The 13,441-nt window shown below is 39.1% G+C and overlaps 1 protein-coding gene across 1 annotated transcript in view; it reads right to left on the minus strand.

Moving 5' to 3' along the window:
• LOC139468409 (prosaposin-like) overlaps positions 1-13,441 on the minus strand; it is a 34,564-nt gene that overhangs the window by 3,066 nt on the left and 18,057 nt on the right. Inside the window, exons 9-17 of the mRNA XM_071250363.1 lie at positions 12,853-12,912; positions 11,543-11,743; positions 9,348-9,513; positions 7,889-7,992; positions 4,683-4,863; positions 3,961-4,076; positions 2,727-2,907; positions 1,559-1,710; positions 736-816 (exon numbers count right to left, since the gene is read on the minus strand). Coding sequence (XP_071106464.1) covers positions 736-816; positions 1,559-1,710; positions 2,727-2,907; positions 3,961-4,076; positions 4,683-4,863; positions 7,889-7,992; positions 9,348-9,513; positions 11,543-11,743; positions 12,853-12,912 — 1,242 coding nt within the window. The remainder of the gene's footprint in view (positions 1-735; positions 817-1,558; positions 1,711-2,726; positions 2,908-3,960; positions 4,077-4,682; positions 4,864-7,888; positions 7,993-9,347; positions 9,514-11,542; positions 11,744-12,852; positions 12,913-13,441) is intronic.

Here is a 13,441-nt window from a genome sequence, read left to right on the forward strand (position 1 = left end):
TCCCATTACCAACTACACAGGTACCAACTTGAATTTAATAATGATTGTTTTTGTTTAACACCACACTCTGCAATATTACAGCTATAAAACGGCAGATTGTAAATAATCGAGTCTGGACCAGACAATCCAGTGATTGACATCATGAGCATCGATCTACGTAATTGGGATACGATGACATGTATAAACTAAGTCAGCGAGTCTGACAATCAGATCCCGTTAGTCGCTCTTACGACAAACAGTCGCCTTTTATGGCAAGCATGGGTTGCTGGAGACCTTTTCTACCCCCAATCTTCACAGGTCATTAAATAATGAACAAAAATGACATAAAAAGTAATGGACATAAATGGCTGCTGTGGTGCTTCATGGGTTCAGTGGTTTCTGAGGAGATGATGTTAACAGTGGGAGAAAAAGCACTTTCAGTGAATTTAATATTCAATATTGAAATTATTGTACCAAACATCCCCACAAAATTTCAGCCCTACAAATTGTATGTCCAGTCAATCAGGAAACAGTAGTCTGATAGTGCGTGTGTTCTGTTTATTTTGGATTATAGAAACATACAAGCTCAGAACATTGGTCAGCCAATCAAATAATATAAAATGGCTATTTAGTAATGAGAGAATGAAGTTCAATTAATTACGTTTTTACAAAATCATAACAAACTACCACATTAGCATGACAAAAAGACCAATAAACATGACACGACACTTCCTTGCTTCTTATCATCTGTCTCACCTGGCAGATTTGCTTGGGATCAAGGTCACTGGCAAGAAGGTCAAGGACAAGTGGTGCGTACTGGTCAACGAAAGCCAAACACTGAAACCAAAACAGAAACAGTGAAGAAGGACAATACTCATGAGTACATGTTCTGACTCCAAATCAAGACTATGTGAACTTCAAATAATCTATATAGAGCTGTCAGACTTCTCACGTCCTTCGAACAGGAAACAACAGTCTGAAACCTGAAAAGTACTTGCTGATAGTTTGTTTGTTGTTTAACTCCGCACTCAGCAATACTCCGGCTATATGATGGCAGACAGTGTCCAGTGCATTTCAGTGTGACCTCTGCAAGCAGGTGGTCACTAAGCTGAGATCCATGGACAGGGACCAGACAACACAGGTCAGTGAACATGCGGTCACTTGCTCAGTTTGGAGGGTAATTCAGTCGTATTACATTTTCAGAGTAGGTTTGGTTTGTTTGTTGTTTAACTCCGCACTTAGCAATATTCCAGCTATATGACGATGGTCTGTAAATGATTAAATCTGGATCAGACAATCCAGTGATTGACATCATGAGCATCGATCCACGCAATTGGGATATGATGACATGCATCAACCAAGTCAGCGAGCCTGACCACCCGATCCCGTTAGTCGCCTCTTACGACAACCATGGTCGCTTTTTACGGCAAGCATGGGTTGCTGAAGACCTATTTTTAACCTGGATCTTCACGGGGCTAAAAGTACTTGCAGGAGTTCTTGTTGAACCAAAGTCATCATGTTAATACTGATCCAAAAGTACACATCCAGTTTGGCATCTGAGTATGTCACAAGAACTCACCTGGTTTGTCATCTGAGCAGACAGAAAGTTGCAGACTTTGTCCAAGACCATCTCGACATCCTGCACTGTGGCATTCTCCTTCAGCAGTTCATCAGCGTAGTTCATCACAGTCACACACAGGTCACACAGCTCGCTGTTCACCTTCAGGGGCGCTAGAGGAGAGAGATGCCATTATTGTTGATATCACACTGAAGGCTGGATTTCAGGTACACATGTCACAGTGATGTAGCGAATGCTGTTGAATGCCAGTCAGCAATATTTCAGCAATATCATGACCCACATAAATAATCCAGTCAGCAACATTACAGCAATATTGCAACCCATATAATTTTTTTTTTTTTATGTTGTCTAAAGCCACACTCAGCAATATTCCATCTATATAAAGGCGATCTGTAAATAATCGAGTCTGGACCAGACAATCCTGTGATTGACATCATGAGCATCAATCCACGCAATTGGGATACCATGACATCCATCAACCAAGTCAGTATGCCTGACCACCCGATCCTGTCAGTCGCCTCTTACTACAAGCATAGTCGCTTAAGGGACTTCACGGGTCACCCATATAAATAATTCCGTCAGTAATATCACAACCCATATAAATATTCCAGTCAGCAATATCACAACCCATATAAATAATTCTGTCAGCAATATCACAACACATATAAATAATTCCGTCAGCAATATCACAACCCATATAAATATTCCAGTCAGCAATATCACAACCCATATAAATAGTTCTGTCAGCAATATCACAACCCATATAAATAATCCCGTCCATAATATCACAACCCATATAAATAATCCAGTCAGCAATATCACAGCCCATGTAAATAGTTCTGTCAGCAATATCACAACCCATATAGATAATCCCGTCCATAATATCACAACCCATATAAATAATCCAGTCAGCAATATCACAGCCCATATAAATAGTTCTGTCAGCAATATCACAACCCATATAAATAATCCCGTCCATAATATCACAACGCATATAAATAAATCAGACAGCAATATCACAGCCCATATTACATCAAATTACATCATCTGTGTTTCGCTATAATTGAAACCAAACTGAGGACTTCATTTTGTTTTTTCGCCCTTCAATAGAAAAAAAGAATCAGAAGGGAACACATACCCAGTAAACATTAATAATAACACAACCCACCTTTTTTGTTGCTGTTCCGTGCACAAAGACCAAGGGCTTGGCAGACTACATCTGCATCAAGTTCCTGGACAAGGAGCTCAATGATGGCTGGGCCGTATGTGTTGACAATGTCGGTGCACTCTTGTCGGATGGTACCTGGCAGAAGGTTACACACCTTATCCAGGGCAGCCTCAACAGCAGCCTAGAGGGGGACACAATACTCACATCAGATGGGACACAATACTCACATCAGAGGGGACACAATACTCACAACAGAGGGGACACAATACTCACATCAGAGGGGGACACAATACTCACATCAGAGGGGACACAATACTCACATCAGAGGGGACACCATACTCACATCAGAGGGGACACAATACTCACATCAGAGGGGACACAATACTCACATCAGAGGAGGACACAATACTCACATCACAGGGGCCACAATACTCACATCAGTGGGGACACAATACTCACATCAGAGGAGACATAATACTCACATCAGAGGGGACACAATACTCACATCAGAGGGGACACAATACTCACAACAGAGGGGACACAATACTCACATCAGAGGGGACACAATACTCACATCAGAGGGGGACACAATACTCACATCAGAGGGGACACAATACTCACATCAGAGGGGGGCACAATACTCACATCAGTGGGGACACAATATTCACATCAGAGGGGACACAATACTCACATCAGTGGGGACACAATACTCACATCAGTGGGGACACAATACTCACATCAGAGGGGGACACAATGCTCACATCAGTGGGGACACAATACTCACATCAGAGGGGGGCACAATACTCACATCAGTGGGGACACAATATTCACATCAGAGGGGACACAATACTCACATCAGTGGGGACACAATACTCACATCAGAGGGGGACACAATACTCACATCAGTGGGGACACAATGCTCACATCAGTGGGGACACAATACTCACATCAGAGGGGGGACACAGTAATCACATCAGAGGGGAGGGGGGAGGGGACACAGTATATAAAAAGGATTCTGTGGCAGTGAATTATTTATTATTAGTATTAATTTTGTTTGTACCGATACAGACACAAGTTTGTATTGATACAGTACCAACATTACAAAAGTACTGATACATTGATACTGTGATGAACGATAATATCCCTATATCTAAGATAACTGACACAATTCAGACCACTTACAAGGTGAGATAACATACTGTAAACAGTCAATATTGATGCGTAAGGGACTTACCTGAGTCCTGTTGTTCCCTAGGAGAGTGTCCAGTTCATGCATAACGAACTCACAAATGACACATTGAGGGTCTGCTGATGCCTTGATCTTTGGTTTCATCGATGGGCTCTTTGAGACTGCAATGATGCACATATTTCTGAGATGTGAGGGGATATTAGATTTGGGTAATCATCAATAGTGAGTGAGTGAGTATGGTTTTACGCCGCTTTTAGCAATATTCCAGCAATATCACGGCGGGGAACACCAGAAATGGGCTTCACACATTGTACCCATCGGGATTCGAACACGGGTCTTCGGTGTGACGCGCGAACACTTTAACCACTAGGCTACCAGACAGCCCCTCATCAATAGTGAATGAGGGATTGAAGTAGTTGGGCCTCAATGAAGCCTTGAACAGTATTTCTGCTATATCACAGCTTGTCTGTCTTACTTGATGCAGGCCTTAGACATTTACGACATTGGTGAAACCCACAAGCATGGGTATGATGCTGTCAAACCTAGAAACATAATCAGGGCGAACTGGGATTCAACCCCACACTCTGGCATGATGTCTCCGGCATCAGTTTCTGCAACTCTGCACAATGAATTGTGGCACCAGAGATGATGGGGATCCTCCCAATACAGTTCCAAGCTTAAGAAGACCTAAAACACCTACAGAGTCCCAGACACATGGCGCCATGTAGAGAACTGCGTCCTGAACAGCGCCAGGCTGGTATACTGACCTTCAGCGACCTTGCTGCTTGTACACAGACGCAGGGTCTTGCAGACACTTTTGGGGTCAAGTTTATTGACCAGTAAGTTGATGACAGCTGGACCATACTCCTGGACGAACTGGCTACACTCGGCGCTGATGGTTGCTGGGAGCAGGGTGCACACCTTCTCCAGTGCTGCTTCAACCTCGGCCTGTAACAGGAAGTCAATACTGAAGACTCTAGAGCAGAGTGAGTGAGTGAGTTGGGTTTAACGCCACTTTTAACAGTATTCCAGTTATATCGCGGTGTGTCAGCTTAATGTGGGAGGAAAGCCTGAAGTTATGAAGGTCTCAGACGTTTACCACTTCGGTGAAACCCACGAGCACGGGTATGGTGCTGAATAACCTAGAAACATAATCGGGGCAAACCGGGATTCGAACCCACAATCAGAGGTTTCTGGCGTGCCCAAGGGAGGCAACTCTGCACAGTGAATCGCGGCGCCTTAGACGACTGGGCCACCCGTGCCCCCCCTCTGGAGCAGAGCTGGGTACTACCATTGTTATTGAACTGCAATAGATTAAGGAAGAGAATATATGGATGTCAGCTTCTTTATTATGAGGAACACAACTTTCAGAGAATATCCTTACTCCATCAGGTGATGAAGGAGTAAGCATACACTACGAAACATTGTGTTCCTCATAATAAAGAAGTTGACATCAATAAATTCTTTACCTTTTGTGCATTACTTCTGAATGCCTTTAAAGGAATTATTCTTATAGGTTTTATGTGTTTTGGTACCACAAAATGTAGTTGTTTGGTTTGTTATTTAACGCTGCACTCAGCAATATTCCAGCTATATGACAGCAGTGTGTAAATAATAAAGTCTGGACCAGAGAATCCAGTGATTGATATCATGAGCATCGATCCACGCAATTGGGATTGATGACATGCATCAAACAAGTCAGCAAAGCTGACTACCCAATCCCATTAGTCACCTCTTAAGACAAGCATAGTCGTCTTTTACAGAAAGCATGAGCTGCTGAAGACCTATTCTATCCCAGATCTTCACGGGTCACAAAGTATAGTGATGGGCAGGGTAACACATGATAAGGACATAAGGTGCTCAGTAACAAAGACAGGACATTCATATATTCTCTTCCTTACGTATATCACTTCTATATGCCTTCCAAAGACCTGCATTAGATTGTTACACTACTGAGAATAATCCTGTCCACCATATTTCCTTGCCGTTAACAGAGACCGGGGTATCAACCTAACCAGTGTGTACTCCACTGTGCTTTTACCACAAATGTACCATAAATGGACATCTTGATTACCCTATCGCTTGTGTCACAGTCAGATCCGTGTCACCACTACACCTCCAGTGTACTTAAATAATCCTCTCCTGTCATCATAATGTTATCTAAATCCTATCCCCTCTTCTGTCAATATATTGATATCTTTGTACCTTAATCCTATGTCTATGTCATTGGTTTCGTCATTATATTGTTATCTTTGTACCTTAATCCTATGTCTATGTCATTGGTTTCGTCATTATATTGTTATCTTTGTACCTTAATCCTAAGTCTATGTCTTTGGTTTCGTCATTATATTGTTATCTTTGTACCTTAATCCTATGTCTATGTCATTGGTTTCGCCATTATATTGTTATCTTTGTACCTTAATCCTATGTCTATGTCATTGGTTTCGCCATTATGTTGTTATCTTCGTACCTTAATCCTATGTCTATGTCATTGGTTTCGTCATTATATTGTTATCTTTGTACCTTAATCCTAAGTCTATGTCTTTGGTTTCGTCATTATATTGTTATCTTTGTACCTTAATCCTAAGTCTATGTCTTTGGTTTCGTCATTATATTGTTATCTTTGTACCTTAATCCTATGTCTATGTCATTGGTTTCGTCATTATATTGTTATCTTTGTACCTTAATCCTATGTCTATGTCTTTGGTTTCGTCATTATATTGTTATCTTTGTACCTTAATCCTATGTCTATGTTTTTGGTTTCGTCATTATATTGTTACCTTTGTACCTTAATCCTATGTCTATGTCTTTGGTTTCGTCATTATATTGTTACCTTTGTACCTTAATCCTATGTCTATGTCATTGGTTTCGTCATTATATTGTTATCTTTGTACCTTAATCCTATGTCTATGTCATTGGTTTCGTCATTATATTGTTATCTTTGTACCTTAATCCTATGTCTATGTCATTGGTTTCGTCATTATATTGTTATCTTTGTACCTTAATCCTATGTCTATGTCATTGGTTTTGTCATTATATTGTTATCTTTGTACCTTAATCCTATGTCTATGTCATTGGTTTTGTCATTATATTGTTATCTTTGTACCTTAATCCTATGTCTATGTCATTGGTTTCGTCATTATATTGTTATCTTTGTACCTTAATCCTATGTCTATGTCATTGGTTTCGTCATTATATTGTTATCTTTGTACCTTAATCCTAAGTCTATGTCTTTGGTTTCGTCATTATATTGTTATCTTTGTACCTTAATCCTATGTCTATGTCATTGGTTTCGTCATTATATTGTTACCTTTGTACCTTAATCCTATGTCTATGTCATTGGTTTCGTCATTATATTGTTATCTTTGTACCTTAATCCTATGTCTATGTCATTGGCTTTGTCATTATGTTGTTATCTTCATACATTCATCCCACCTTGTGCTATGTAAACATCATGACATATATATATAGTACTCTATGCACTTACTAAGCATTCACTTGATGAAGGAGCAAGAAGTAGCTAACCATTAAAAAGTGTCAAATATTCATTTCTCTATTTTCTAAATAAAAAAAACTCACAAAACACAAATATTCCCTTGATAGCATACCATTTGGGATGTGGTGGACTGGCATTCAGAAACGAGTGAGCATGGTTTTACGCCGCTCGTAGCAATATTCCAGCAATATCACGGCAGCGTTTGGAAATTACATGATGTATAAAACATCCACAACTATACATCAGTACAGCATTATTAATTTGCCTTCATATTGCCCCAATATATTTGTTTATGAGATACAGATCATTCTCTGAAAGCTTGGCTCACTGATACAAGGAATTACGAAGCCTTGATGAGGATCTTCTGATTGGAAAGTTCACCTGATGCCACCTTCTACTTCACACAGATAAGTATCATATTGGTGTAAAAGATCTGATTTTAAGAGACTGATCTGGGGGTACAGACATACAACCTACTTGTGAACTGTTAGCTGTGATGAGAGAATCCACGGTGGTCATGACAAACTCACAGATGATACAGCCTACATCAGCACCAACTTTAGGCTTGACAGACCTCATTCCTGTGAAAGAAAGATCAGTCGCGTTCAGTTGAAAATATATCACCACATGATTATACACTAAATTCAACCATACCAGATCACTATCAAATTTCCAAATGGATGTGTTAAGCATGCTTAAATACATGGGAGCACACCCATGAATCCTCTGTTCTCTCTGGATCTGTGCATGAAGATATATACGCAAATGTTCAATATTAAGTTTCGGAGAGAGACTCAACGTCAACATTTTCATGAAAATGATAAAAATCAAATTGCAATATTATTAATGTAATGAAAACATGGCGAAGAAACTAGCGTCCTGAAACTACTTTATTAATTGAAATTAATTTTTGTCTGAATCATAGAGACAGAATCCATAAAGCCATACTTCACAATCCATGCTTGACATGTGTTGTAGCCATTGTGGCCACCAAATACCCAATTCATATCACTTCAAATGAGGTAACAAGAGTCATCAGAAAATGACAAATACACCAGCCCCAACAAGTTTGAAAGAGCGAATCACCTAAAGTCCAACTTGATGAGAGAATTTCTAATCTGTCTGTCCATATACAAGAGTAGTTTTTGAGCTATAAAGACAATACTATGAAATTGGGATTCAGAACTTTGTATTTCTATGTCAATCAAAATCAAACTTGTTGCCATTGAAAGAGAAATACATAAAATCTAAAAATTGCTAAATAGCAAAGGGCACCATTTGATAACCTGGTTTTTGTGTGTGCACAGTTTCAAGAAAAAACACCTATTAGGTTTAGATATATGGTCCAGACAAACACCACTTTAAACAGAGTCAAACTTGTTGCCATGGAAACAGGAAAAATTATATTTTGTTAAAATTCCTAAATAGCAAAAGGCATCACTTCAGGCCTTGGTTAATACATGTACCAAGTTTGGATGAAAATTCTCTCACAGTTGTAAAGTTGTGCTACAGAAATGACACCTACCCCCAACTTTTAGAGACCAAGTCCAAATTGTTTCCATGGAAATCAAGAAAAATAGACATGCTATAACTCCCCAAATAGCATCACTTCATTACATGTTTGATATATCTGCCAAGTTTTGTTGAAAGATATTCAACGTTTTTTTAGTTGGGTTCAATGCTAAAAATCTGTAAATAGTAAAAGGCACCACTTCAGGACCTGTTTGATATCATTTCCAATTTTTGTTGAAAAATATAAAACAGTTTGGGAGCTCCAAAAACGAAATGACTACGGACGGATAGAAGGACAGACAGACGAAGCGTCGACTATATCACCCCACCCACATTGTATGCCGGGGGATAACAATAGCTTATACTATGGTTATAGATCTAATTGAATCTGAAATCATCTATATGGAATATGATGTATTCCTACCCTGAGCACACAAGCCAATTGACTTGCAGATTTCATCCGGCTTCAAGTTCTGGATGAGCAGTTTGATGACGGTGGCACCATACGTGTTGACGAAGTTGACACATTCTTGACTGATGGTGGATGGCAACAAGTCACACACCTTGTCCAGGGCCGCCTCCACTGCCGCCTTGTTAAAACAGACAGACACAGTTTCTCCATATACACTTGTACTCATACAGTGTACAGTACTCATCAGCCAACACAATACACCTCCTGCACTCTCACAGGTTGTCACTCAACTGCAAGCCTTTAGCAAACCAAGATGGCTGCCATAAAGTCATTCCCAAATCAAAGAGGGTAAGTTTCGTATTCGAGGGGAAGTTTGTATCCACATATTAACCAGTCTGAGGTACCAATGTGCAACAATCGATAATGTTTACAGCCAGTGAGTATTCATTCACAGATTCTTAGTGGTTATTCAAAGTCTTCTTTGGTACATGTAATCAAATGAAAGCCATATGCTTTATGCAGCGGCCAGCCAGTACAATCTGAGATGACTTTTTACAATATGTTGCACATTTGGCTATGTCATACTTGGAACAACCATTCAGAGAGTGTGTGTTAGACCTGATCAAAATCAGAAATAAGAAGTACAGAAATAAAAATAGCAATGCCATCCGTTGGATAGGTCATATTGGCAGTACTTTACACTTTACAAAGCCATATTTAGTACTTGTTCTGAATATTTTTTGGAAATTGACCTTAAGGTCTGCAAAGTCAGCACAGACAACTGAAGCTGACTTTCTTTGTTGTCCAGCAATCTCAAGTACGAACCAGACAAATCTGCCATTGATTTTCCACACCCCTGCCAAATGTGTCGAATGTTGCATCAGCTCACAACAGATATACAGTCAAGTCTCGTTAATCCGACACCTGTTCATCCGACATTCGCCTTTATCAGACACTAATGATGGGAACCGATTTAATCAGTGCTATTTAGGCCTGTTAATCCGACAGTCTCGCACTCCGACAGATCTAATTTGCAATGAATCACTCATTAATCAGTCTCGTTATTCAAACACAGTGATCAGCATGCTCCGTGGTCATGTGCCCGCGAGTACACAGCCCCATGTTTTGAAGTGAGATGAGAAGTGAGACAATAAACTTGCTTAACAATAAACAATTAATGCTTTAAGAAATTAATCACATGCTTAGATTACTTCAATATTATTAAAATTAGATACATGTTCTCGCTAATGCTGAAGACATTCCATTACAGGTCACGTTAGACAACCTTTCGCAAACTTTGACCGAACAATGAAATGACTAACACGAAGTCGACATTAGCCACTTAGAAAGCAACTTTCTTGAGCTTTGCAGCACTAGTTTCAAAATGGCGACTTCCAATCCAGACTATGCGTTTTAAAATACAGCCCGTAATCGTAGTTTTGTGTTAAGCTTTAGAGTTTGCATGATTAGAAAACATATTCCGCAAACAATGTAACATAACAATATGAATATTTCATTTTTCATTTTTTTATTATGTGTTTGTATCATTATCTATCGTGAAGTTGACCGATTTTCAATCATGAAGGCTGATACAACTTAATTTCGTTTATCTGACATACTCGTTAATCCGACATAATCATATGCGACCTACCATGTCGGATTAACAGGACTTGACTGTGCAATGGCAAGTAAGAATACATTTACAGCACTTTTGTGCATGATTCACATAGAGTTATGCATGCGTGACATCAATATTCAATCATTCAACACAAGACATCTTTGAAAGAATAACAAGGTCCTTCAGCATGTTCAGGGAGGTAAATTTATAAGAACAAGCAATATTGGACTTAAAAAAATAAAAGAATTAGTTCTCAGGCAATGGCTTTTGAAAATATAGTGCAGTTGGGTGGTGTCTTTTTTTCTGTTTTTTTGTTGTTCAAACTAGTATGTAACCAAATAAAGAGTTATGCAACAAAAAAAACAGTTGTATACAATCAACCTGGGAAAGGCCTACATAAATGTATTCCTTGATGAGTAAAGTACTGAAATACAGTATTTGACTACCCTTGGACTTTGGATGATATTTAACGATTTTTCATATATTTTTAAAAATAGAAATAAAAACGAAACATGCGGCAAACTTAATGATGCGGGCGGTGCCTGAGAACCAAGGCTTATTTTTTTAGCCTAAGGAAGTATTTCTTTACCTGACTCCTATTGTTCCCAAGAATTTGATCCACTTCAGTCAAAGCAAATTCACAAATAGTGCATTCAACGCTGACCTTGATGTTTTTACGGGTTTCCATGACCTTGACCTTTGTTTGGTGGGAAGTCAATCCAATACGGGTCATGGGCACAATCTTGGCTTGTGTACACAGCTTCAGATACTCACACACAACTGTTGGGTCCTACCATAAATAAATAAGTGTGTCTTCAGTCTATGCACATCATAACATGGATACAACATACTTCTTTAATTTTGTACATTTTTTCGTTTTCATTATCAATTTTCTTTTCCGAAGCCCTGATACAAAAAAAGCAAAGACTGCCCTAAGGGAAGTGTTTATAAAGACATATACACACACACACACACACATTATAAGCAAATAATTAATGAACAAAACAAAAATACTTTATTGCTTTCAAAAATCTGATTTGAAGAGTTATGTCCCTTGGATCTACAAGAATCCACCTGCTTGAAAACAAGATTGGCTTTAGTGATGTCAGCACCACACCTGTGTCAACAGCTTGAGTCTAGATCTGCATTTGATCTTCCCATATTAGTGTATATTCCCTCATATTACTGTTGAACGTGAATCACTCATTTCATGTGTGTGACAACTCCATCCGTTTATCTTATAGACATCAAATGAAACTGTAACCTTAATTTGAGACTCTAACACAAGTACATGTAAAAGAGACCCGTGAAGATCCGGGGTAGAATAGGTCTTCAGCAACCCATGCTTGCCGTAAAAGGCGACTATGCTTGTTGTAAGAGGCGACTAACGGGATCGGGTGGTCAGGCTCTCTGACTTGGTTGATGCATGTCATCGTATCCCAATTGCAAGGATCGATGCTCATGATATCAATTACTGGATTGTCTGGTCCAGACTTGATTATTTACAGACCGCCATCATATAGCTGAAATATTGCTGAGTGCGGCGTTAAACAAACAAACATAACATATAACTAACAATCTTTCTGATGTATCTACAAAAGAAACTATTTCTTGGAAAAACGGTACAGCTCCAATGACCCTTAAGTAACTGAAACTTGGGAAAACAGTAATCTAAAAAGGATTTATTTTTATGACTATTTTATAATTATGGAAATTTATGTATTCACCCAAAACAATTTTGCAACTAGAAGACTGGGTTAACAAGCACACATGGAACCATATTAACATGGCTTTTTGAAGATCAAACAAACATTATGAAATGTTATTATTTTACCAATCAGTACATGAAGAACCATGTCTGACCCTAATTGTGATGCATACACAAGGTGACGTCCTTACCAGCTCATTTGCTAACAGCTGAAACAGGATGGCAGCATACGTCTCCACGTCCTGGACACACTGGAAGAAAAGGAAGAAAATGCTGCAATTATGATGAAAATGGGGAAACTGTTTTGTTTCATAACACTTTCGGCTGAAGTCACAGTGATCTTTGATCATCTAATGTCGCCTTGACCATGATAAAGGTTATATACCACTCAATATAAGTTAAGGTCCACCCAATTCTTTCACATTACAATTAATCTGACATGACAGGACCACCCAATTCTTTCACATTACAATTAATCTGACATGACAGGACCACCCAATTCTTTCACATTACAATTAATCTGGCATGACAGGACCACCCAATTCTTTCACATTACAATTAATCTGACATGACAGGACCACCCAATTCTCTCACATTACAATTAATCTGGCATGACAGGACCACCCAATTCTTTCACATTACAATTAATCTGGCATGACAGGACCACCCAATTCTCTCACATTACAATTAATCTGGCATAACAGGACCACCCAATTCTATCACATTACAATTAATCTGGCATAACAGGACCACCCAATTCTATCACATTACAATTAATCT

The sequence above is a fragment of the Haliotis cracherodii genome, unplaced genomic scaffold, assembly GCF_022045235.1.
Source record: "Haliotis cracherodii isolate W230 unplaced genomic scaffold, xgHalCrac1.p SCAF_2, whole genome shotgun sequence".
Lineage (NCBI taxonomy): Eukaryota > Metazoa > Mollusca > Gastropoda > Lepetellida > Haliotidae > Haliotis > Haliotis cracherodii.